Raw genomic sequence first — 26798 nt, 5'->3', positions numbered from 1 at the left:
CTCATGGAAGACTTGTTTTCTATTAACCGTCCTATATGAATGTCAGATACCACCAATAGGGGGCCAGTTCTTCTTATCCTTAAAAATAGCTCTGCTCAGCTTCTTTTGAATCTGATTTTAATTAAAATTTGAGAATATTATGCCTCAAAGGCCATCTGTGTGCTCGATACTCTTCAGTCTGTTAAAAAAAGAAATAATAGGCCCCAAATGGAGTCATTTGCCCTCGCAACAGCACACCAAAACTTAATTTCAAATTCAACCTCTCCCAGAAATGTGACCTTTAAACAGTCAATCTGAAATTTCCTGAGTAGCACTAGTGAGGGTAATCTGCTTCATAAAATCACTGTTGCTTCCTTCCCCCAAAAGAAGATGACCTGGCCTTAAACAATCCTCTTTTCTTTTGCTAATGACTTCCTTGCCCCACCCTCCTGCCATTAAAACCCTGCCATTTTGTACAGGTGCCCCAGAGCACCTTTCTGTTTAGGAGGTAGGGTGCTGCCCGATTCATGAATGGTTCGATAAAACCAATTCGATTTTTAAATTTACTTGGTTGAGTTTTGTTTTTTAACAGTCCCGAAGAAATAAGTTAGTTTATCCAATGCCAGTCCAAGTCAATCAACATAAAAGAAATTTGGTATGGTTGTGGAAGAAAAAAGGGTGTTGTAATCATAAATTCCTAACTGAGCAGGTACTGGTTGGTAATCACGCCCCAGACCTATCACCAATTTAGTGAAGTGTTTTAAGCCAGCCCTGTCCTTTGTTCTTGTGCATCTGGGTTAACACCTTTGAAACGCCAGAGTAAGACTCCTGGAAGGCATGACCACCCTCAAGACCACAGAATCTTGACTAATCTGTAATCCATTCCCCACCTTGCTTTCTCCCACCTTCCTGTAATCTCCCTTACTTTCCCTCCTTAATTCCAAAAGAAACTGCAGACTGTTATTCTCCCGAGCATTTGAGATCATGTTCCCCAGCATATTGTCGTCAGTTTTGGCTCAAATAAACTCTTATAAAAATTCCCTACAAGTTTGGGTGTTTCTTACGTCGACAAAGTAAAAAATAAAAAGTGAACAGAGATAAAGTTGGAGAGGGGCACTGTACTATATGCCAGAGAGAGGGTTAACACCTTTGTAAGAAAAGTGCATACATCTAACTAAGAAATGCTAACTTAGCATAGAAAAATGGGCAAGGACATCAAGACAAGTCACAGCGGTGTTCCTATGGCCATAAACATGTGGAAACAATGTCTTTTCAGCAGTCAGCCTGGCAAAGATGTTTTTTTAAAGAGAGAATGCTTAATGTTGCTGTGCGCGCAGCGCTCATATACTGCTGGGGGATGGGGGGAGTAAACTGCTGGTCTTTCTGAAAGGCAGATTAGCAGAGCCTTTGAAAATTTTATGTCCAGTCATTCTACTTAAGAATCTATCCCAAGGAAATAATCAGATGTGGATTTACATATAGGGGTGGATAGCACATCAATACTTGTGATGATAAAGAACCTGGAAACTTGGTATGTCCATCCTTAGAGAAATGACTATGGAGAGTTAAGTCACTGGTGGAATTTTCCTACAGCTCTTAATGACATGTACAAATGCTCAGATGGTAGAGGGGGAATACAGAATACAAAGTTTTACCTACATAGAGGATTAATTTTGTAAAGACTTACAGAGGAAAGATTTGGGTAGTAAATATAGTAATCAGTCTATCTTCAACTTTCTTAGAACTCAGCCTTGAGTGGTTTTGGGATGGAGCCCCAGAGAGTTCATCTGAGGAACAGTTTTCGGTTCTCACAGGTAGTTGTTACCTAGCTACTAAGGAAACACAAGTCTTTGTTTTCATCACAGTTCTAGTCAAGCAACTTATTAGGATTTGGGCTTGAAGGTGGTTGGGTGGAGGAAGAAAGACGGGTAATGTGCTCTAGTTATCACTATAGTATCCCCTCCATCTGGGTCTGTCTCTCCTGATTAGTCGTGGTTAGACAGACTGCTATTCTAGTGTTACACCAGAAAATGCTCTTAAGTCTTAAAACGTGCAAGTTTAGATGGTAAATCAGAAAAATACAGAGCTGGCTTTATTCATCTCCTTATCACAGGAATGGGTTCTTCTAAGTGTTTTTTTAAAATGGCTAAATTCTCACCTGTGTCTTTCCTGTTGCTTTAGTCTCTCTCTAGTGAGCTACTAGTAATATATATATATATATATATATATATATATATATATATATATATATATATATATATATATCTCCTTAATGTAGCTTGGGTTTTAATCTCTCCTGTATCTCCATCTACAGATGACTGGTATTGGGAACTGAATTGAAAAGAAATCAAATGGCTTTTTATGAGCTCCCTATACTATACAAGAGCACAGAGTGTGTAGGGAGGCAGTGTGTATGTAGGGCAGTGACTGCAATGTGTGAGGCAAAAGGAAACGTGGATTTTGTTTTTGCCCTATTATTGTCTGTCTCTACATTGATTTTGTTGTTATTTTTTAAGATTATGGAAGCACCTAGAAGAAAAAATCACTAACAGAATTGGTGTAACATTTTAGCATGTATAACTAAGTGCTCATTAAACTTCATTAGCATAGAAAAGTTCCAGTGGAAGCAGTGTTTGTTAATATAAAATTAAATATTGGTAACAGTTTCTTTCCCTGAGGGTGGCCCCAATATTTGTATGGAATTGTTTGCACGGCATATTCAGAGTACCCAATAGATCTGTCATTTCACCTTGTTCTGTTGGGTCAGAAAATGCTGGTTTCTGAGGAACAAAATCACTCAGATTTGTTGGGAAATGTTTCCTAAAAGCTTCCTTAAGTCAGGTCTTGAACTGATTTGGCCTTGGGGTCTGACTTCAAAACCCTGCAACACCACACCATAGCTTTTGAAGCCAGATTCCCAGCTTTCTGTCCATCTGCACAATCCAGCTTTGTTCGTTCTGGTCCTCGTTGGGGTTCCTCCCCACCCTGTTGGTGGCTGATCACTGAGCTTTTGATAAAGGCCATGGACTGACTGTTTTCACTATGTGCCCACTAGTCTAAGCAGGACTGGTTTTTATTCTGCTAGCCTGACACGGGTGTAGTTGAAAATCGTGTGTGTGTAAGTTAAGAATGAAAGTTATGTTTATAAACAGCATTTCATATAAAGTGTTCTACCTTCTTTTGCCTGTCAGAGGGGTCAGTAATACCCATACAACTGGGCTTCAGTGAACAGTTTAAACCAGAATCAGAACTTAAAATCTGGACTCCAGTGTGGAGTCCCGGTCACTAGAATGTGTCCCATCAGCATTTGAAAGAATAAAGGTCATGAGCTGAGAAGGAGGAATGCATTTGGGCAGGTTCTTTTGAAAATGATCTGCGTGTACACATACCCACATCGGTATCATGTGCTTTGGGGCAGGGCATTTCAGCAGGGTTTTGGTGTTAGAAATTAACTCTAAAATGTATGCATTTATTTGAGCTCTGTAATCACTGGGGCAGCGCTTACTCATAGTGACTCGCTGCTTATTGAACTGTCTTCCCCTAAACACCTGTGGGAGCGACTGAGGGATGCATTCAAAGTCACTTTCCAGGTTTGTTTTTAATGGTACTGTTTTATTCAAGAGTATCTCTTTGTTTTCAGAGTAAGCCCCAGTCTCCAAAGAGAATTACTTCCCTTCCCATCAACAGTGGCTCCAAAGAAAATGGGATCCATGAGGAACAAGACCAAGAGCCACAGGATCTCTTTGCAGGCAAGTATGGACTCAAAACTTACACTAGGGAGCTTCTAAATTGCTGTATTAAAGTAACCTCCTTCTGTGTGTATTGGAAACGTAATTCTATGTGAAATACAATTGTGGAGGATTCCCAAACCTGGAAAATGCAGTCCCTGCCATCAAGATCCTTACAAGTGTAGGGAGTAAGACGTACATATACAGTTATTTGAGAAGGTGAGTTAGACAAACTTTTAAACAATAATATAACTGTGGCCAGAGGAATGCTAGAAATACTAAGTCATGGGAGCTCAGAGGGACCTGAGATCAGACTAAAGCAGTGGCTTTAAACTTTTTGACCAAGACTCATGGTAAGAAATACATTTTGTGTCATAATCCAAAATATATACATACTTGGATAAAACTGAAACAAGTTTTATTAAATGACTTGCCCTTACTACTTTCAATGCAATCTGAAATTTCCTATTGTTTCTCTTTTTTTTAAATCTTATTTGCAACCCATTGAATAGATTTCACAATTCCCCAATGAGCTACAATCTGCAGTTTGAAAAACACAAGTGTAGAGCAGAGTTTATCAGTCTTGGCAATGTTAACATTTGGTGCCCCATAATTTTTTGTTGAGAGGGACTGCCCACTTCTCAATGGGGTGATTTTTGTACTGCCCCCTAAGACACTGGGCAACGGTTGGAGACGTTTTTAGTCGTCACAGCTGGGAGAACTGTCAGTGTCTGGTGGGTAGAGGCCACGTATGCTACTCAGCAGCCTGCAGTACACCGGACAGCCCCTCCCAACAAAGAATTATCAGCCCAAAACATCGGTGGTGCCCACACTGAGAAACTGGTCTAGAGTGGCCTTGAAAGGCTCCCTGAAAGAAGCAGGATTTATATCGGAAAAAGGAGAAAGAGTACAAATGGTTGGGCAGGAAGTACAAGGTGCAATGAGGGACAGTCAGTAAACCTGGTGGGCCAGAGCGGGGTTCTTAGAGAAACCACGGAAGATAGGGCTGGAAATGTAGTTTAGGAGGATTTCCGATGTCAGTATTAATTAGTTTAAATTTTCATCATAAGCGGGGAGGGGGGTGGTAGATGAGGGTAAAAGGGATCAAATATATGGTGATGGAAGGAGAACTGACTCTGGGCGATGAACACGCAATGTGACATATAGATGATATAGTACAGAATTGTATACCTGAAACCTGTGTGACTTTGCTAACCATTGTCACCCCAATAAACTTTTATTTAAAAAAAATTTTTTTTTCATCCTAGTGCCAATTAAGAGCCATTGGCAGTTTTGAAAAAGGAAAGTGATGTGGGCAAAGTAATGTTTTAGGAAAACTGATCTAAGGAATTATTCTATAAAATAGATTGCAGTGGACAAAGACTAGAGGCTGCAGAAGTCATTCACAAATTAGTTCAAGAATGAAATGGCAAAGACCGAAAGTAAGGTGATGAAGGAAGGGGAAGGTGAAAACTTTTCAAAAGAGAAATCAACAAATCCAGGTATTAGTGATTAGATGTAATGAGTGTCCAAAAATGGGGATTGAAAACAGAGTTAAAATAAGTCTCAAGTCCAAGGATTAAGAAGACAACGGTAACATTTTGAGGCCTACATTCTGAAGAAGAAACTGGCTTTGGGAGAAGAGTGAGTTTGGGTTTTAGATAATTTAAATGCAAGTGGCAATGCCCAGGAGGTGATTTGAACTGTGGTGCTCTATGTGGGGAAAGACGGAAGAACTGGAGATAGGGGATCTTCTTAGAGGTTAAAACTGCCCTGTGAATGAGATCCTCAAAGGAGTGAAGGGTGAGGAAAGGAAGGGATGAAAGGGCGGGTGGAGGGTAAGAGCTTGGGAAGATTCACATTAGAACTCTGGTAGGAAATTTAGAAGACATGAAAGGGAAGAAATTAGAAGGTCTATAAAGATTTAGAAGATTTTCCAGTTCCTTTCATCTCTGAACTTAAAGTACACACTGTTCATTCTGGGAGTGATTATTTTTTGGATAAAGTTTCTGGAGGAGAAATGCAAATAATGAGTTATCTTTAGTTAATATGGCAGGTTGAAAAGGTTTTTCTATCTTTGGGACTTAATGTTTGTGATCTTTCCTTATAAGGGGACCTGAAATCTTAGTGTGACTTGAGTCATTTCCGTGGTTGGGTTTTATATGCATGAATATGTAGAACTTTATTAGAGGCTTATACTTATTACTAATGAGGGTTCTGATTAACTTCATTCCCCTACTGTTTTCCTAAGCAGCCAATACCTGCCTCACTAAGAAAGGAACATAAGATATCTACAGAAAGTAATGCTTACAATGAGATGTTTACTTTAGCACTCTTAGCTTCTCCGATATTTTATATACTGACTGGAAATTTAAAGGCTTTGATTTTATTTTCCACATGATTAGTTTAGTGGTGGTGGAGCCCACGGGCTTTTCCATTACTCTTATCAAGAGTACAGAGAAAAAAAAAGTTTTTAATGTAAGTTTTAGCATCTTTGTCACATGAATTTCAATAGAAAATGCACAGCTCTTCAAAAGGCTTTTAGTAGCACTCTAATAAGTCAAAGGTTTTAAATGAGAAGCACCTTGTGTTTCACTTCCAAACATATTTATTAACTTAATTATTTATGTGGGGACTTCATGATGGGAATATCATAAACATACTGCAGCTGGTTGCTTGCTTCAAAGAATCCTATCATCCCGAGATGTTTGTTATGTATACTTTTTCTGTTTTGGACTCCCACACCAGAGGCAGATTACATTACCACCTCTCCCTTTTTCCTGATAGGAAACGCATTCTAACGGTGTGGCAACTAGTTTGTAGATACGATTCACACTTAATGATCAGAACATTGATCTAGGACTTGGTTATGCCCTGTAGACCCCCATCTCAGGGTTTCATTTTAGCTCCAAATGAAAGTCTAGAAAAGAGAAAGAAACCTCTCTCTTTGATTTCCCTGAGGCTAAAATTGAATACCTACCGATCAGGCCAAACCTAAATGGTTATTTGTTTTCCTTTATTAAAAAGAAAAGAAAAAGCTGAGCTGTTTAGGTTTTGAACTTTTAGTTCCACTGCTTTGAATTGAAAGTACATTCTTTTTATTTGCCTAAAAAATTTTAATGCCTAAAAATGGTACATAACGCTCTTTTGAAAGTACCCCCTCTAGAATACTTAGGGAATGAATTGTTCTGCTCAACTGAGATTTTCCTAGATAGATAAAGGGAGCTCTTAAGCACTAATTTTTTTTAAAGTAATTTTGATGAGAAAGATTTTCAGGTATTACACATATCTTTTTTTCTAGTTTGCAGTCTTTCTGACCCTTCCTTTGATGTCTCTTTATACTCTCAGTATACCTGCCTCTTCTATCATATTGGCTTATAAAACAGATAACCAAACTTCTTTTACAATAATTATAACTAGAACAAATAGAATTCATATAAGGTTTTAAATGAATACTCCTTAGACTAAAATAAATTGGTACATTTCCTTTGGCTGTGTAGTCTTTTTGCTTGATAACTGGTTCTTGCCTAAATTCTATATAGGAGAGAGTAGCCAAGTAGTTGTATTTAGAAATGAGAGCGGTTGCTGTACAAAGCTTGTGCTAGGAGAATACCACCCTTACTGCCCTCCCCTTTTATCCATGTAAAAATTTCTTGATTCTTGTTCTCTTAGTCGGAGAACCTCTAAGTATTGAGAGTGGTTGCTGTTGTTCTTGTCTCTTAGCCTAGAGAACTGAAGTTGAGCCATCAAAGACACATTTTTGACCTTCATTATAAAATAATCAACTATTTTTAGATGCCACAGTGGAGTTATCCCTGGACAGCACACAGAATAATCAGAAGAAGGTGCCAGCCAAAACGCTCATATCTCTTCCTCCACAGGAAGCCACAAATTCTTCTAAGCCCCAGCCAACCTATGAGGAGGTGAGAGTCTGTGCTATTGGTCTTATTTATTTTGGATTTTTAGGACTGTGCTACCAGTCAAAAGTTCACTTGAGTATGAACCTTGAGAAAATATTTCTGACTTTTGGAGAAGACCTTTACAGTTAACGGACAGCCAGAATCCAATAAAGGACTCTTTCTTGTGCAGAGTAACTGTTACCCTGAGGATAGCACAAAGGCTTTCCATGGTCACTAATGATATTTAGTGTCTGATTCTCCCATATTCAAGAGTGTAGTCTCTATTCATTCCCTCCTTAGCCTGACAGAGGCAGGTCTTACAAAGCCTAATAATTATTCATTATTACCAAAATAAGGTTTTACGAGAATAGATACAACAAAAGACCTTTAAACAGACTTCAACTTAAAATGGTGGAAGTTGGTTCATTAGCAATGTTGGGAATGGATAGAGCTGAACACTGATACATAGAAGAATATATCTTGATGTTATATTGATATAAGATTAAGACAGAGTAAAATTGTTTCTTTCTATATCAACTCTCATGATTGTCTTCTCTTTAAAAGCTAGAGGAAGAAGAACAGGAAGACCAATTTGATCTGACAGTTGGTATAACTGATCCAGAGAAGATAGGTAAGTGTACTTGGGACCCCTTCTGCTGTTAGGATGTGGCTGTGGAAAGCATAGTTAGCTAATTTCCAGATGGTTACCTCCAGAGCTGAACTAGCCAATGTAAATACTTCATCATTATCTTTCCTGTAGAATTATACTGCTTACTGTGCTTCTAAGGCCAGAATCAACAGTCAACCAGTACTTTATTTAGACTTTTCTTGGCTTTAGGCAGAAAACTCAGAGATATCAAGTACTATTATAATCCCTTTTTAAAAACCCAAACATTGCCTTCTCTCACAGAGTTGATGAGACCATTTTATTCCCTTTTCAGATCATAAATTCCATTTAAATACAAAAACAAAACAGAAAACCCCACATGTTCTATAATTTGGGGATACCGAATTTATTTTTCCCTCAGGAAGTTTAGAATTCTTGTTACGTACCGTTTCTTATATAGTCTTGATACCTACTGAAGTGGGACAGTCTGCATCTCTCTTTCATAGGTAAAGACTAAAAGACCCAGGTGGAATCTTGGTCAGATTGACATTAGATATTCAAAAAGCACAATACTTAACTTTGGCCAGGACTTGAATTTCTCGGCTAGCCTTTCCGTGTCCCAGGCTTGTGAAAGCTGTTGGTAAGCAGAGAGCAACAGGTCTCAGCTGTCCTTGTTTCAGACACAGCCCGTGACAGTAAAGGCTGTACAGAGCCCTGTGCTCCTAAATGAGGATGGTGGTTATATGGTAAAAGGAAAAAGAAAATTTCCCGTCTTTTGTCTCTTCTGAACTAGGAACAGGAATTTCTGAAGTCTAATTTAGTTAGACTTTATGCCCAAATGCTTTGTTGTTAAAATGTCGAGTTTTACTTTTCCTATACTGTTGTACTGGTAGGATATTTATGAGCATCTTATACGATTCCCTCATCCAACAACAGAGGAAATTGAGGACCAGTAAGTGAAATACAGCTTTCCGGTCAGGTCACAGTGTGGTCCCTGGTAGAGCCTGGACTAGAACTTGGAATTACATGTTTAGGATTCTCTTGCTTCTCTAATGTTTATGAATATCCTATATATCAGTTTCCTAGGGCTTCTGTAACCAAGTACCACAGATAGGGTGGCTTAAAACAACCAAATATATTCCCTCAGAGTTCCTACCGGAGGTCAAAAGTCCGAGGCCGTAGTGCCAGCAGGGCCATGCCCCCTGTGCAGGCACTTGGGGAGGACCATTCTGTGCCTGTTCCCTTTTGGTAGCCTCACACTTTCCTTGGCTAGTAAATACATTACTCCGCTTTTTGCCTTTATTGTCACATGGCATTCTCCCTGGGTGTTTTCACATCATTTTTCTTTTATGTGTGTCTCTCTGTGTCCAAATTTCCCTTTTTTATAAGGACACCAGTCACACTGAATTAGGACTTGGTTACATCTGTAAAAACCTGTTTCCTAATAAGGTCACATTCTGAGGTACTGGGGCTTAGACTTGCAACATAACTTTCTTAGGAGGACACAGCTCAACTAGGACACAGTTCAACCCATAACAGTAATTTAAACACCACATGGACCAGATTTATTTAAACACAGATCACTTTTGGTGATAAGCCTTCTTCCCCTTGCACTGTAGTCTAGATTCTTAGTCATGTTGATGCCAAGAAACCAGCCTCTTAAAACATTTTCATATTCAAGATCTGATTTTTTTTTTTTTTAATCTTTCACTTATTTTAAGTGTGTTTTTCCAGGACCCATCAGCTCCAAGTCAAGCAGTGGTTTCAGTCTAGTTGTGGAGGGCCCAGCTCACAGTGGCCCATGTGGGGATCGAACCAGCAACCTTGTTAAGAGCACGGCGCTCTAACCACCTGCGCTAACTGGCTGCCCCAAGGCCTGATCTTTTTAAGAACACCTGTTTGGGTGGGCTATTTATCAACATGTGCTTCTCATTTCCACACACATCTAAATAAATTAGAATCCTACTTCTACCAGGATATGCTTTTTAGTCTTGGTAATTTGCATATGCCCTCTTCAACTTTCTGAATGCCCTCTTCAACTTTCTGAAATTATTTAGAAATTAACCTGAATTTAAAAGTGCTGTATTACTAGCCCATTTCTGTATCTTATGAGCTGTGTATGTACGTGCAAGTAGTTCTCTGTTCTCACACATGTCCTCAGTAAAAGCAGCTGATATGCAGGCGAAGTGTCTGAAGACCCTGCTTTGCTACTGTTGTATGTACATGTGCACTTACACGTTCCTTAATTGCAGGCGCTAGATTATGGGGTTGACCTTCTGGACATCTAACCATGACTATTCAACTGAGAATGAAATTTTGAGTACTTTTCCTTAAAGTAAATTTAGATTACTTTTTCCTTTTATCAATGGTAAGCATCCTTCGTAGCATTAGGCAATGCGGTGTAAGTTGGTTAGAAGAGAACAAACACTACTAATCAGTATAAAATAATTTCTAAAGCTTAGTCTATGATTTTCATTTTACACATACTCTTTTGGTACAGACTGGAGAGGCAGAGAAGGCAAGCCCTCTATTCCTGTATAATCTCCAGCTTCTTTGTGTGCTTTCCCAGCCATCTCACGGAAACCAAATTGCAGTATATGAGCCTGCTTATGACAGTACTGCACCTTCTTCCCCTGGGCCCTCATCCCACCACCAGTTCAGAAGTTTAAGCAAGTAGTAATTGTTGACCTAGGTTTCCTGTTTGGTGTAAGGAAGAATCAAGGGGTGGGGAGAAAAGGAACAAAACGAACCCCAAACACCAGAGTCCAGCCCTGAAGCTGTATCTGTCTAGAGTGTAGTGTGTGTCTTTTCAGTGCTCAGAGAGTCAGTGGTGTCTTTATGCCCCTAAGTGGCCTAGGTCAGGACACTGATACAGAGAAAAACAATTGCTTGAATCCCAAATTACTGAACAGTCAAAGGCTGTTTCAGAAAAACAATCCCTCCAGGAAAAATAGATTTGTGTGACATCAGGCAGCCGAAGTCTCTTCCGGCCAGGCCCTTTGCTCTGGGTGAACATGCTAGATGACAGAGGTCAGTGTCCCCCAGCACTGATGGAGGGGCCGTGACAGTATTTCTAAAAGAGCAAACCAAGCCCAGAGCTAGCTTAGGGTAGAACTACTTGTTTCCTTTTACATCATTTGCTTCCTTCTCCTCCTCCTGCTTTATACAGCAAGAGAATTGTGTGGTTTTAGACAGATGTGTGCAAACAGCTCAAATATTGGCATGGTAACAACTGATGGATTGTCAGCATCCAGTGCTGCTTTGTGAAGGGCATGAATGGAGCTGGCTTTAGAACAGAGGACGGACTCTCTTGTCTAACTCAAATTGGGGCCCAGCCAGCATCCATGGGGCATGATAAGCACCAGAGGCCATGAGGCAAAGTCAGAATTGAATTGTAGGGTAGTGTCTAAAGTTTGGTGATGAAACAAGTATCCCAACTTGTACAGGGCTCCTGAGGCTTATGATTCCTGGCTACATGTGAACAAGGTGAGCACTGCTTTGGTGAACAGAATGCTCAATCCTTTCCTGCTTTGTTATTCTCCCACAGGGGACGGTATGAACGCCTACGTAGCCTACAAAGTCACAACACAGGTGAGCCCGTGTGACCTTGCTGATGAACCTTAACGGGCTTGGGTGCTTCTACGAAGAAGGTCATCATTCAGATTATTTCTGGGTATTTCTTTAGTTTCTTTGCCAACATCTTCCTTCAAGTTTACTCAAGATGGAGCAAGCCTGCATCCCCTTGGTAAACTCATCCACACCTTTCCACGTTTCTTCCAGAGAGCTAACACGTCAGTGTGAAACTTTATCAGTTTTTTTGAAGACGTGCCGTGTATCTGATATAGTCTTGTCCCTCTTAGGAACTATGTGGCTTAACAGCTAGTTTGGTGGATTGCCCCGAACTATTATCAGCTGTTTAAAAATTGTCAGTTCTGAGCTTTTCTGTACTGAGCTTCTTTTAATACTTTCCCTAACCTTTTGCCCCTCAGGTCTGGTCTTCCTTTTTCCTATTTAATGCATACACCACTTACACAATGTTGTATGCAGGTTATGAAGCATACAAAATGAAGCCCCAAACCTACCACCAGTCTTCAGATGAGTACTGTTGACCTGTGTGTTTCTCCCTGTCACATCCCCTGCCTCACACCTTAGAGGTGACCACTGTCCTGAGTTGTGTCTTATTTCCTTTATAAAAAGTCTTCATATATGTATCTCTAAACAATATACTGTTTTGCTTTTGTTCTTGAGTTTCGTAACAGTGGTATCATGCTGAAAATAGTGCTCTCTTTACTAGCATTGTTTCTCAGACCCATCCATGTTGTGTGTAGCTGTAGTCAGTCCACTGTGTGATTGTAGCATAATATATTTATCCGTTTTCCTGTTGTGAATATTTGACATGTTTCCAGTTTTTTATGATTATGACTATGAACATTTTTGCACGTCTCCTAGGGTACACGGAGAAGAGTTTCTCTAGGGTATATAACCAGGAGTAGTTCCCCTGGGTCGTGCCCATGTTGAAGAAAAGGAATGCAAACTTTTTAAAAGTCTTTGCACCAATTTATACTCCCATAGGCAGTGTGTAAAAGTTCTCATTGATACACTTCCTTGCCAACAACTGGCAAGGCCAGTCTCCTTAAATTTTGCCTGTCTGCTGAATATTAAATGATCTCGTTGTGACCTAGGCCTAGTCTTTTTTACTAGAAGTCTCCTTTATGTTGTCTCTCTGCTACTTGTTGGCCTGCCTCCTGTAAGTTCTCGATCCTGTGACCCTGGAGGGGTTAAAGTGTTTGCAGTGTGGACATTTCATCTGATCCCCCCCACTTAGAAGCACTGTTTAGTTTCTTTTTTTCAGTTTGGTTGCTTTAATTCCAGTAGCTAATAACCTTAAGTCAGTGCAGGATGAATGGTTATAGGTGACCATAGAATTCTAGCTTCCTAGACTTCCACATTTGTTTCCTTAGAGTGAGCGTTATTAACCAGGGAATGAAACTGTATTTGAATGTAATTCATTGCCTTTTGTAATCCTATATATTTTATTTTATGCATTTCAAGTAATTATTCTGAGAAGGGCTCCATAGGCTGCCACACAGCCAGAGGGTACAATAGCTCAAAAAATTTAAGATTTTCAGCCTTGGAAAACGTTAAATTTACTTACGTGTGGCTAAGCAACAGGGATCTGGGCAGTAGATTCCTTTGATGTCAGCTGGGCGACTTGCAAGATACTCCTGCATCCCCTATTTGGAATAAAATCACCTTGTTTTTTCTGTTCCCAAGACGAGTTTACCAATGTTCAGAAGTAAACAGTTTGCAGTGAAAAGAAGATTTAGTGACTTTCTGGGTCTTTATGAGAAGCTTTCCGAGAAGCACTCTCAGAATGGCTTCATTGTCCCTCCTCCGCCTGAGAAGAGCCTAATAGGTAAGGCTGTGGTCTTTAATTTTGCTTGGATTTTTTTCCTTTGCATTCTTCTGCAGTATACTTTCTACTTAGTATATGAAACGATTTCTATTAACAGTGTAGTCTTGTGGTTACAAAAATTTCTCGTGTTTTCCTGTAAATTGCAGGAGGTCTAGAGAAATAGACAGCAAGTTTTGACATGTTCTCTTTCTTTGGGTATAGTAGGAAGTTCTGGTTTTAGCTTCCACGGGGGGTGTGGGGGGTGTGGGGGGGGTGTGTGTGTTGGTTGGTTGGTATCCTAGAGTGGTAAGTGATTGCTATTCCTTCCAGATTGGAATGTAGTAAATTGGATGGGGTGAGGGGCAAGGAACCTTCCCACTACCATCATTTGATGTTTGATCTATACGCAGAGTCCCACTGGCCCCTTTTAGAAAACAGGCTCTGCAAGTCCCAGAGTTTAGAACCTCCAGCACTTCGAGACTTGTTTAACAAATGACTCTCATGTAAAGAACCTTTTGTTCTTGCCTGCTCGTGGCATAGAAGTGGCCTTTGGTTGTGTTTTGTACTGTTTTTACTGTCTTTCCTTCTAGAGTTTTTTATAGGTTTATCCTATTCATGATGGTTATTGGTTATTTTTGCTTTTTAAATTCCATTCCAGGAATGACAAAAGTAAAAGTTGGGAAGGAAGATTCTTCTTCTGCAGAATTTCTTGAAAAACGGAGGGCCGCTCTAGAAAGGTAAGTGCCATTTAACCATTTTTCTGAATAACGAGAACTAGGGAGGAGCTGAAACCCGAGACTCAATTATGAGACATTCAGTAGAGTTAATAGAGATGAGAAAGTTGAATGAATGAAAGATTCACACTTCCATGTTATCTCTTAACTTTTCCTAGGTCTCTTATCTTCCCACCTTGGGAACACACCATCTTCTTTTCTGTCTCTGCCCGGAGTGGACAATAAGATATGAAAGGCTCTGAGGTCTCTTTCTGACCAGTTATTTTTCTTCCCTTTTTAGAAATGTGAATAACATGAACTTGAATGTGCTTACTACAAGCAGAGTCATATTTAAGTGCCTTATCTGAGGACATTGTAAAGTAATGAAAAACCTTGTACCTCTGCCAGCGCTATATGACACCCAGACCCAGTGAGGCCAGCTTGACTAACCAGATGACCGCTTACTCTGTAGGTACCTTCAGAGGATTGTGAGTCATCCTACCATGTTACAGGACCCTGATGTCAGGGAGTTCTTGGAAAAAGAAGAGGTTAGTATTGTACAAACTGAATTTCATAATTTGTATCTGTCCCTAGTGAAATGAAACCTTCAGTCAACAAATACTTGAACACTTAACATGCACATAGGGCATTTAGTACCAGACTCTAGCCTAGTTTGTAAACCCCCTAATAGTGACAAGTATTTTTCGGCCTTTGAAATAAAAGCAGCTCTGCCTGTAGTCAAAAGCAACTAGTTGTAGAGGTCACACTGCAGCCTAGTTTTGTCTTACTGGATTAACACAATGATCTATTTGGCAAGTCCTCAGCATCTTTCATAAGTTACTAGGCTCAAATTCAATACTTTTTTTTGTGCCAGGAGCTGAGGGGCGTTGGTTCAAAACCAGTTACCACAAACCACAGAACTGCCATGTAGTAAAAGTGTTGATTCAAGTGGATAGTCTTTTTCTACAGGCTATGTGTAGGCTATTCATGATTTTGAAAAATTGGAGCCAGCCCAATTGCTAACAATTGAAGAATTAAGTAAAATATATCAATACAACAAATACGTTATTCTCATAAACAAAGTATACAGAAATGTTCATAATGTTTGCTAGTAGCATATATTAAAAGAATTATAAAAAGTGAACATGAAACAGCATGAAAATGTAGCTGTAGAAACACGTTAGTCATTCAGGATCAAAAGAAACACTGGAATAAAACAACGTTGTATCTATCATAGGAAAGAAAACTAGAGGGAAATAAATCACAGGGTAGGATTATCATTTTGTAGTTTTTTTGTGTTTTTTATTTTTTTAAATTTACCTAAAGTACATAGTATTCTAATGAAGAAAATACTACTAAGTATATGGGTATTTTTTTCCCTCAAACTGGAATTTTATTTATTACAGATTCTCTGTCTAATGCTTTAAATCTTTTCATTCCTCTTCTGCGATTCCTAAGTCCATTCTTCCTTTGCACCCACTTATCCCCACTTCATGCCCCTAGAACAGGGTTTGTGGGCAGTAGTACCACTGACACTTGGGGCTGGATCCTTCTTTGTTATAGAGGCTGTGCTATGCATTGTAGGTTAGCAGTATTCCTGGCCTGTGTCCACTAGATCCCAGGAGCAACCCCTTATCTCCAGACATGGCCAAATGTCCCCTGGGAGGCACAGTCGGCCCAAGTTGAGAACTGCTGCCCTGAGCACTAAATCCAGTTTCTCAGCATGCTATACTATATATACTGTAGGTTCTTCAGCATCCCTTCCATGCCTTAGGAAAATAGTGGTAAGACCGAACCAATCAGATTATTTCTAAATATTTGGCATGCTTGGCTTAATTAGATTATTCCTCAATGTAGCCTTAATCTAAATAAATAATGCTCCTGTCCTTGGATCTTTGTTCACTGGGGAAAATCCTAATGGAATCACAGCACAACTTCAAAGTCTTTCAAGACCTTAAGTCCAGCTTTGTGCAGCATGTGGTAATCCAAAAGAACTTCTGACTTTTAATAAAAGCATGCTTGGTATTGAAGTAGTTCATGCCTGGGTGTGCAGACAATCACGTCGTGAAGTCACCTGGCCACATAACATTCACACTCTCCTTCTGCACACAATATCCAAAGCTGGAAAGTTTGCTGATTCTGTTTAACGTGGTCCTTTGGTTTTTCTTTCTGTACATGCTGGTGGTGGATTTGTGTAAGTGACTTTGAAAACAACAATCGACAGTTCAAATAATTTGTTTGGCAAGTTTTAGGCATGACATCTGATGAATACTAATTCTTCCGAACCTAAAATAGGGGCAGCAGATAACTTGCCATCCCCGCCTTCTTGGTCTTGTAGCTGCCCCGCGCCGTGGGTACTCAGGCATTGAGTGGCGCTGGTCTCCTCAAGATGTTCAACAAAGCCACAGATGCAGTCAGCAAAATGACCATCAAGATGAATGAATCAGATATTGTGAGTAGCCCTGTGCCTCTCGGCTTCCCTGCCCCCTCAGGCTCCTGGGTCAGGAGCCCTGAGGGTCCTGAAATTTCTGAGATAAAGGACTTTCTTTTTAAGATAATTCAGTCCCTTTTTTTTACAAATGGCTAAGGAACGACTGCTCTATGCCTATGTGAGTAGCCTCCATTAAAGCTCTGGCCTTGTGTGTTTCAGTGGTTTGAGGAGAAGCTCCAGGAGGTAGAATGTGAAGAGCAGCGCTTGCGGAAACTGCATGCCGTTGTAGAAACTCTGGTCAGCCACAGGAAAGGTAACAAGCTCTGAAGTTCCCTTGGAGCCTAACCTTGAAACTTAGGACAGCAGGTGCCTCTCCTGCTCCTGTGACCAAGCTCGTGTGACCAAAACTGATGTGTGCAGCGAGCTGGAGAGGGGAAGGCGTGCTGTTCCCAAGCCTCTCAGCTGTTCAAGTTGAAATTCTCAGCCCACCTGGTGCTTGATGTTCTGATCAAAAAGATATCTCCTGTGTCTCCTGACAGGAAAGCCCTCCTCCCCCTTGATTTCATTGTCTTTCCTCGGCCACTGTGGACATTGTACTTTCTCCCTGGAAGGGGTGCGGGAAGCTGTTCCAGATACAGTTGAACTGAGACCTGGGCTTCTGTTGATGTGATTTGAGTTGGTGGCTTATATCCATAAAATGATGTCACACACTTTGGCTACATGGTCAAACAAGCAATTTGTAAATGTAGGGAAATGAGATATATCTCCTAACCCATCCTTACTTTGCTTTGGTGAGATTTGCATAAGATCTAGTGAAACTTGCCAGGTTTGAATGCTTTCCTTCTCTGCCTTAAACATGCTGATCATTGGAAATCTAAACAGGCAAAAAGACATTAGAAAGAGGCCAGTGAGGGCTAGCAAAATGCGGCCCGGCCCCTGGGCCAAATCTGGTCCCGGGCCTGTTGCTGTGAGCTCGGAATGGTTTTTACATTTTTAAAGGGATGAGTGGAACAAAAAGAGAGAGAGCGAGCAAGAGAGAGCAAGTAAGACCTTATGTGGCCTGCAAACCTTAAACTATCGGGCCCTTCATAAAAAGTTTGACCTGCTCTAGAACATGCAAGACTGTGTAGTGTGCCATGCAGATAGGCTGCTCACCCTGAGCTTGGACATAAAAATCAGAATCGTTCCTTTGTCCCGTTTGTATTAACTGGCCCCTGGCTCTCCAGGAATATTGGAGCTGCTGCTTCCAGGGAGTCCTAACCTTGAAACTTAGGACAGCAGGTGCCTCTCCTGCTCGTGTGACCAAGCTGCATGCCCTCCCTTTCTGAATACAGTTGGCTGTGGTGCAGGTGACTGGGTTCCAGAGCCCACAGTTGCTGCAGATGCAGGGGGCAGCAGGGCTGAGACATGCCATGCAGTGCCAGCTGACTGGTCCCTTTTCTTGGTGAGATGAGCGGCCTCTCCTGTCTTCCTCATTCCAGAGCTAGCGCTGAACACAGCCCAGTTCGCAAAGAGTCTGGCCATGCTCGGGAGCTCAGAGGACAACACAGCATTGTCACGGGCTCTCTCCCAGCTGGCTGAGGTGGAAGAAAAAATTGAGCAGCTCCACCAGGAACAGGCCAACAACGACTTCTTCCTCCTGGCTGAGCTCCTGAGTGACTACATTCGCCTCCTGGCCATCGTCCGAGTAAGCTTCTGTTTCCTTTCCTCTTTCTCTTCCCCTTCATTTGTCTTTCCTTTGCTCTTCCCCTTCCCAAGAAAGTTTCATCCATTATACCTCAAAATAGGTGTAAGTTTTTCCATTCTCAGAGAGAAGGTCTCCTGTGAACCCAAAACCCCATTTAACTTAGCTAGTTACCACTAAGTCCTTTGAGGCCCCACAGCCAGTTTTTAAATGCATGAGGAGAAAAGACCACTCCTAAGTGTCCACGTGGGTCCCTCCGTAGTGTTGAAGCCGGACAGCGTCCTGTGCTCCTTTCTTCAAGCGGCTCATGACAGACCTGCTGTCTGGGCCCCGGGAGCCGTGACTTCCTCAGTCTTGGTCTTTGCCTCCTTAACAGTAAGCGGTGGCTTTACCCTGTAAGCGCTCTTGCTGGCTTCCACTTGTCCTCCACTTGTCCTCCAGTGTGACAGTCAGGTAACTACACGGGTCCAGTTTGGCATTGCATGGAGGAGTGTGGCCAGGGGGCTGGAAGCTTGTCACCAGAGCCCTTCGTGTGCTGGGCTGTCCACTCTGATAACCACACCGCAGCCTGCCCCTCAGGTCAAGCACCTCACCTTTCCCCCCGGTGACCAGGACCTTTCAGAGTGGCCAAGGAAGCTTCACTGGGCAGTGGTGTTAGCTCTCGCATGACCTCCCTGAGACAGGAAGAGCCAAGAGGGAGCCTGGCGCCTGTCCTGTAAGAGCCTGAGTCTGCCCTTGGTCCACTTGGGACCAGGATGTATGAGCCTCTTGAGTTGGAACAGAGCCATACCACCCCCACTCCCATCCCCAACACCTCCCTGACCAGACAGCTCTGTGTTGTCAAAAGCTGAGCTGCTCCCAGGATTCTCATTTCGTCCGTAGCAGAGATGCTTAATATAGCCTGTGGGATTGCTCAGTGCCCTCGCCCTTTGCTGTTTGGTTTGCTGCTGACTCCAGAGTGATAAAAGGCTGGAAAAATAACCTGCTTTGGAATTCTTAGAACTGGTCAGGCTGCTTAGACCGGAGAACCATCCCCGGGAAGGGCACTCCGGGGAAGCCTTCAGAGAGAAGCACTGTTTGGGATCGCTGGATCCCAGAGCTCTTGGCTGTGAGCCCTGGGTGGGGTGAGCCCCTGTGGACTGGGGGGATGGAGGCCTCGCCCGAGCCCCAGGTGCTGGAGCTGCACACCTTAGCGCGTAGAACTGCCAGGCTGGGCTTTGCTCTGAGACCCATACCTGCCCTCATGATCATGAGCTGTGGTGGGCGTGGAGAGGTGAGCAGATGTTTCTTTTCCATTGTGCCCTGAACGTGGATTTGCAGCACTGTTAGTCCAGAGGTTTAGGCTTGAGCCTGACTTACTTGGATATGAGGTCACCCTTTACCTAATCCTTTGACATCGAGCTGTTAAGAAGTGTCAGGTGAGCAGTAGTGACACTACTGGGGAAAGTGAATTTGATGGCATTTCACTTCCTAAGGTGCACGTTTTGGCAAAGACCTGTACTAAGGAGGCCTAGAAAACACCCAGGGAAGAGGAGCCAACGGAATCGGGCTGTGGGACGGGCCACAGGCACAGATCTTCACCCAGGCTCTCTGGAAGCCTGCAAAGCCAGGGGGATGGAGAGTGGTTTGCTTAGGCCAACAGCTGTCCTCTGGAAATGTCGATTGTGGTCAAGGGACTGGAACCAGGGAAAACCAGCAAGTAGATTTGGGGGAGCTTTTTGGGGGCCTTGATAGCCTAGAGCAATTGAGTGTGTAGATGAGATGAAAGCGGTGTGTTTAAGAGTTTAAAGATGTGTTAAGCTAACCCTGTATGTAATGTGGGTGTCAGCTTAAAGGTTGCTTCCCTAGGTTGACCTTCTTGATATATCTCCCAGGCTAAGCCAGGTCCCCAGTTTTATTATAGTACCCTGCTTGTTTTCTCTGTGCTCTGCATACTTGTAATTATTTATTGGTAATCATTAATGTAATCTTGGCCTTTTCTATTAGATTTTAATCTTCATGAAAGCAGAGCCATGTGTTTCATTCCCCGCTGTGTTCTTAGTTCCTGGCACATGGCAGGTCTCAGGAAATGTGTGTAGATTCGTGACTGACTGATCTGAGGGAGGCCGTCCGAAGCCATAGTACTGAGCACTGGCATCAGGTCACCTCTGTGCTCCCAGCCATCCAGTCTTGGGAAGAGCATGAAGCAGCATGGCGCTGGCCCACTGGAGGCTTGGAGAGGAGTCTCACCCAGGCTTGTGCTTTCTGACCTTCAGCTCCAGCTGGGCACTAACACTCGGCTGCAGAACCTGCCCCTGCTCGGTCCTTCCCTATCCCAGCTGCGGGGAGAGCCCCCCGAGGCAGACCCAGCGGGGCTCCTGAAGGATGCTTGTGCTCTTCCCCCACCCCCACCTCCACAGGCTGCTTTTGACCAGCGCATGAAGACATGGCAGCGCTGGCAGGATGCTCAGGCCACACTGCAGAAGAAGCGGGAGGCTGAGGCTCGGCTTCTGTGGGCCAACAAGCCTGACAAGCTGCAGCAGGCCAAGGATGAGATCGTAGAGGTGAGGCCCCTGAGGCAGCTCTGCGGGGGGTGCACTGGTTCCTGAATGAACCTGGGTCCTGTCCCACCCAGCTTCTCCAGAACTCCACAGAGGTCGAGAGAGCTGACTGACTGTAAAGGACGGTGGCTGCTGGGGAAGCTGAGAATGAGTCTAGGGGTCCAGGCTTGCCTCGAGGCCCGGCCCCCCTCTCTTCCCATTTCACCAGACTTGCCAAATCAGGATCTCTGCCGGAGGGGTCCTGGCTGGGTCTTTGAAAAGCTCCAAGGTGATTCAGATATTCCTCCCTGGTGAGAACCAAATTCAGTTCTCTGGGGCTCCCAACCTTTCTGGTGAGTAGCTAAACCAGGGGCTCGGGAGTACCCGAGCTTTCCGAGAGACCAGGTGTGGCCTGGGGGACCCGGCATCTCTTGCCCAGCCAGTGCCGAAGGTGGCCTTTGCTGGACTTGGACTTACATGCTAAGTCTCCATAGGACCCAGAGGGACAGGCAGACATAATGACCAATTGAGGTCATATATAGAATTGCTGTCCAAAGGCAAAGACTTAATGGTACCTTAACATTACGTGATCCTTTCTTTCTTCCCAGTGGGAGTCTCGGGTGACTCAGTATGAAAGAGACTTTGAAAGAATTTCAACTGTGGTCCGAAAAGAAGTGATACGGTTTGAGGTGAGATAGATCTTACTTCTCCCAAGTGTGCAGTGCCTGCTTTAGTAGTTAGTGGTGGTGGTTTTGTCCAAATCTATCGAGTAGAGATGGATGGAGCTGCCGTTGTGAGCAGGCATGGCTGTGTGTGTGTGATTGCTCCTAAGGCACAGTGGCTGTCCTGCACATGTCGCTGGACCAGAACAGACACAGAACAAAACTTGTAGCTGTCACATACCCTCCGGTCCCCTGTCCTGTCTCTTCCCCCCACACACACACTCTGCTCTGCCAGGAGTCCTTGCACGCCCTTGGCAGAGGCTGTGTGGCTGGAAATTACAGCGATTCCAGCTGCTGTCTCTACTTCCTGAGGCTCTGTTCGGCCTCAGTCAGCAATAAATCACCACCATCCTATCAAGAAGGGAAGAAGCAAGTGTCTGAGTGGTCAGTGTAGAATCCTCTCTCCTATAGAAAGAGAAATCCAAGGACTTCAAAAACCACGTGATCAAGTACCTTGAGACACTCCTGTACTCACAGCAGCAGGTATGTAAGTTATGCATGACTTGCATCATCTACTGCCTGCTCCAAAGGCCAGCTGCCTGCTTGTGACTTTGTGACAGGATGGGCTGGCCCTGCTTTGGGGGGCTCTGCTATGATCAGTGATTGAAAGTAGGCCCTGTTGCTCTAACATGGAGCATCCAGTAGGGTCTTTTGCTAAGCAGGATTGCCCTAATCCTAAAATGAGTAGTTTCTAAGAACAAACTCCAACTCTCCTCTCCTTTAACCCCTTGACGCCACCTGACCCTCCTGAAGCGGAGGCCCTGGTCAGTATGTGGGACAGAGGCCCCAATTATGAGGAGCTAATTGAGCCAGGCAAAGCCGTGGCCCCCACGGGGACTTCCTCTCGGGCAGAACCAGGACTGTTCAGAGATGGCCCCAAGTCTAGAGAGATGGAAGGGCAAGGTGGCCAGCCGGCCATCTGTCCTGAGGTCCACTCTTAGCCTAGCCATTTCCTCAGCTCACATCTGCCTTTGGGTGGTGGAGGCGCTTGAGGAAGTGCCTTGGCACTGTGCTTGCTCCCCTCAGGCTCTGCCACTAGATGGGGGCACTCACTTACTGTCCCCGCTTCTTTGCAGCTGGCAAAGTACTGGGAAGCCTTCCTTCCCGAGGCAAAGGCCATCTCCTAATGGACCGAGGACACCAGAGCCACCCGCCTGACGCTGCCTTTTTATACACTGTCCTTCTCCATCTCTGCTGGACCCCAGCGATGCCATCCTGCCTAGCCTGGACTTGACCCCTTCTCCCTGCACCCACGACCAAGCTTCCCCATCATTCTAAGCATTACTTCATTTAGCTTCCATATATATTTTCTTACCTGAGAGAATAGTTTCTTGCTTTAAGCAAAGACCTATAATAGGTGGTGGAATTATGGGATAGGGGTGGAGTATTGATATAAATATATAAATACAAATGTATATTTTTCAGGATGTGGTTAGGAACTGGGAATAACGTTTTCTGTTACTCCTGATGGTGCCATGAAAGATTATGTAATAAAATATTTTAAAACCAGGTCACGTGACTCAGAATGGTGGTGCTTTTTGCTTTAGGCTGCTGTGCAGTTGGGAAGGTCTGGAATACTCCTAAGTGCTGCCCAGTTAGACTGTTTCTCTCCACAGGAGTTCACAACCTTTTGCTGCTGTTGCCCTATGGAACTGGAGTTTCTTTTTTCCTTATCTACCTCAGCTACGTGTCCTGAGGGTCTTAATCTGTTTAACTCTTATTCCTACTTCTTTAGAGAAGGTGTTTTGAAGATGTCTCTTATAATAAGAGGTGCAAAACCAGTCCTGCAGAGGAGGCAGACTTTCCCTGAGCTGCCAGGGTGCTGAGTCCTGGCTTCTAATGCAGTCTTGTGTTCCCAACTTCTTTTTGCCACCTATCAAAACATGTCCTCAGAAGTGTAAAGGATGGCTAAGGACTTAAGTCTTTATCCCCATAGACAAGATCCAGGCACTCTGCTTCTAGATAAGGTCATCCATGAGTTTCTAAACCGTTTGAGGTTCCAAGAAGCTTTACTCTGCACCCAGGAGGGGAGCCTGCCCTCGAGAGGCCCCGACTGCTGTCAGCACAAGCTGAGGGCCTCCAGCGGGGTCTGTGCTGGCCTGGCCAGGCGGCCTGGGACCTGGGACTCCCCCGTAGCTGTGTCTACAGCTGCTTAAGCTCGCTGGTCAGAGGGCCTGCCAAGCTGCTCTGGGGGGCAGGGCTGGCAGACTGCCTACCAGGGGAACCTTGCCACTCCCAGCCCCACCACCCCCAAAGATGCCTCTGCCTGAGGCCCTCCAGACCTGCTCTGTCAGTTCTCCTTGGGTGGTTAAAGTTTGGGGAGGGGCAGCCTAAGGCAAGAGAATGCAGTAAATAGCACTGACTTCCAGTACCTGAGGGGTAGAGGAGGGAGCGCCAGTGCTAGCAAGTATTGTCAGCAGGTTGGTTGTTTTTTGTTTGTTTTTTTTGAAAAAAGTCACAGTCTCTTCCTACCACCCAATATCCTTATTACCACCTTTGATTTTTATCCTTCCAGTCTTTTATATGGTTGCTTTTGCATAGTTGTAATAATATACACAAAATATTTTGTATCCTGCTTTTATCATTCAACACTGTATATTCGTATGTTATAAGCATTTTTTCTGTATTGTTTCGTATCTTCACAAACTTTATTTCTAAAGCTATGTCATTCATTGTAAGGCTGCCATAGAGGAACTGTACCATAATTCTGACTCATCCCTTGTTGGATTCTTGCTTTGTTTGGTAACTTTTTATATTTCAATATAACTTCAAACCTACAGAAAAGTTACAGGACTGTCCCAAAGAACTCTCATAGATCCTTGACTCAAATTTCCCAAGTGTTTACATTTTACCCGATTTGCTTTATCTATATTTATCATGTATTTTCTGAGTCATTTGAGAGTAAGTTGCAGACATTGTATCCCTTTACCACCAAAACTGCAATATATATTTCGTTAAGTTATAACCATAAGTACAGTTATCAAAATCAAGACGGTTAACACTGATATAATAAATACTGTTACCTAATCCATGGTCCATATTGAAATCTTGTCATTTGTCCCAGCAATGTCCTTTATAACAGTTCCCTTTTTCCTGGTACAGAATCATGTATTACGTGTAGCTGTAACTCATGATGACATGTGTGTCTTAATCCAGAAGAGTTCCTCAGCCTTTCATTACCTTGGCATTTTTGAAGAATACAGGTCAGGTGATTTGTAGAATGTTCCCCAGCGTGGATTGTCTCATGGTTCCACGTGACTAGATTAGGGTTTTGCATGTTGGGCAGGAACATCACAGAAGTGAGTGTCCCGGTGCATCTGAAGTCGGCGTGTGATGTCAGTTGGTCCCATGAATGCTGACGTTAACTCTGATCGTTTGGTTAAGTGGATGTGTGCCAGGTTTCCTCATTTTAAATTTACTACTCTCCCCTTTGTGATGAACAAGTAATTTGGGGGGAGATAATTTTTTTGTTCCTTATCCAATGTGATTTTCTAACTCCATCATTTATTCGTTTATTGGTTGACATTCTACTTTTAAAGAAAAGCATCTTTTCTCCCTATTTATTAATCTGCTTATTTATCAATATGGATGAATAGATTCCTATTTTATTCAAAGTTGCAAGTCATTCCTTTGATTTATTTTGATTCTCCATCCATCTCAGATTTCTAGCAAGCTCCTGTGTCTTTGTAACATGTCCTCTTCATTTTATGAACACTTTCTTACTTTCTGACTTAGCGAGATATTCTGGGCTTATCTTGTATCTTTCCTGCCCCAGACCTGGAATCAACCATTTCTCCAAGGAGTCTTGATTCCTTTTCCTGGGAAATTATATTTACAAACCAAGATGTGGGTGCTGAGTGTGCTCATTTCTGCTAGAGTGTCATTGCTTTTACGTTTGGTCAAAAAATCAGGGAAATAAATATGAAGATATATAGAAATATGAAGAGATAGATAACATAAATAAAGAATTAGTTATTATAATCATGAATTCACACTGATACTTCTAGTCTAGCCCCATAGGGTTTATTCTAGTTTCCTTCCTTTTCCATATTTGTGACTCTCTTCTTCACAGAAACTTACTTTTTTACCTTGATTTGTTATGCTTTGTTATGGTACATCCAATGATCATCTTGATATAAGTCTCTTTTTATTATTTCCTTGGGATGGACTCTCCTCTGGTGTCAGAACTTCCTCCTCAGCCTCCTGCATCCAAGGCTGACAAGGCCTGTGCATTTCTGTGCAGGCCTCGGATATGGACATCAAGAGGGTCATTCACGGGTTAGGAGTGTTGAGCCAGAGGCCTGTACAGGGAATAGTGGCACAAAAGGAGTCATTCCACCCGGGGACTCAGGAGGGGATCTGTGGAGAAGGGGATGCTTGAACCGTCTTAAAGGTGGAGAGGGGTTTGCTCCTTCTGCTGGAACCATGCTGCCTCCCTGTTCCCTGCCAGTGGAAGGTGGGCCCATCTAGTAAAATGCAGTGTCTCTGGGTGGCCAGAGTAGGTCACTGGGCGGTCCATGGAAAGGGATGAGCAGGAACCGAGTCATACATGACCCTGGAAGTGTGGGAAGCTACTGAAGGGATTTAAGCAGGAAATAACATGGTCATGTTTGTAATTTAGACATAGCAGAAGGTTTGAGCAGCCAGGCTCATCCCAGCCAGCCAGAGCGCTGGGGAGGACAGTGCTTGGGTTGGAGCTCAGGAGAGAGGTTCGATGGGTGGAGATGGAGCCATGGGATCTTGTCTTCTGAGGGAGGAAGCAGAAACTAGGATGACCCACAAGTTTGTAGTGTGGATTTCAGGGTGAAGCTCTTCATGACAAGGTGACACAGGAGGCCAAATAGGTTTGGAGCAGATGGGAGGCAAGTGGTGGGGACAGTGAGTGCTGACTTTGTGGTATAAAAGGCTCTTAGGAACGGGAAGGGAGACCCGTGGTGATAGGTGGGGGAGACAGAATGAAAGAAGGCTTTGTTTTATTTAAAGGTGGATCAGACTTAGCACGTTAATAACATCCAGAAGAGAGAAAGGGAAGAACCTTCAGAGCCATGTCTGGGAACAAATGCACAGAGCAGGGAGCAGGAAAGATAGATGGTGGGGGGTAGGGTGGGGGGTACAGAGTAA

At 43.2% G+C, this 26798-nt stretch overlaps 1 protein-coding gene across 2 annotated transcripts in view; it reads left to right on the top strand.

Annotated features, from left to right (window-relative positions):
- SNX1 (sorting nexin 1) overlaps window positions 1–23358 on the top strand; it is a 33119-nt gene extending 9761 nt beyond the window's left edge. Inside the window, exons 2-15 of one of the 2 annotated variants that reach the window (XM_033108240.1) lie at window positions 3620–3728; window positions 7503–7630; window positions 8171–8237; window positions 11761–11804; window positions 13488–13629; window positions 14267–14345; window positions 14794–14869; window positions 16660–16773; window positions 16972–17065; window positions 18234–18439; window positions 20836–20979; window positions 21564–21644; window positions 22089–22160; window positions 22754–23358. In XM_033108240.1, the coding sequence (XP_032964131.1) occupies window positions 3620–3728; window positions 7503–7630; window positions 8171–8237; window positions 11761–11804; window positions 13488–13629; window positions 14267–14345; window positions 14794–14869; window positions 16660–16773; window positions 16972–17065; window positions 18234–18439; window positions 20836–20979; window positions 21564–21644; window positions 22089–22160; window positions 22754–22804 (1407 nt within the window). In that variant the 3' untranslated portion in view covers window positions 22805–23358. The remainder of the gene's footprint in view (window positions 1–3619; window positions 3729–7502; window positions 7631–8170; window positions 8238–11760; window positions 11805–13487; window positions 13630–14266; window positions 14346–14793; window positions 14870–16659; window positions 16774–16971; window positions 17066–18233; window positions 18440–20835; window positions 20980–21563; window positions 21645–22088; window positions 22161–22753) is intronic. The other variant, XM_033108239.1, reaches the window with a different exon arrangement.
- The last annotated feature ends 3440 nt before the right edge of the window (window positions 23359–26798 follow it).

The sequence above is a fragment of the Rhinolophus ferrumequinum genome, chromosome 6 (genome assembly GCF_004115265.2).
Source record: "Rhinolophus ferrumequinum isolate MPI-CBG mRhiFer1 chromosome 6, mRhiFer1_v1.p, whole genome shotgun sequence".
Lineage (NCBI taxonomy): Eukaryota > Metazoa > Chordata > Mammalia > Chiroptera > Rhinolophidae > Rhinolophus > Rhinolophus ferrumequinum.
This window is presented reverse-complemented; position numbering and strand designations above follow the sequence as displayed.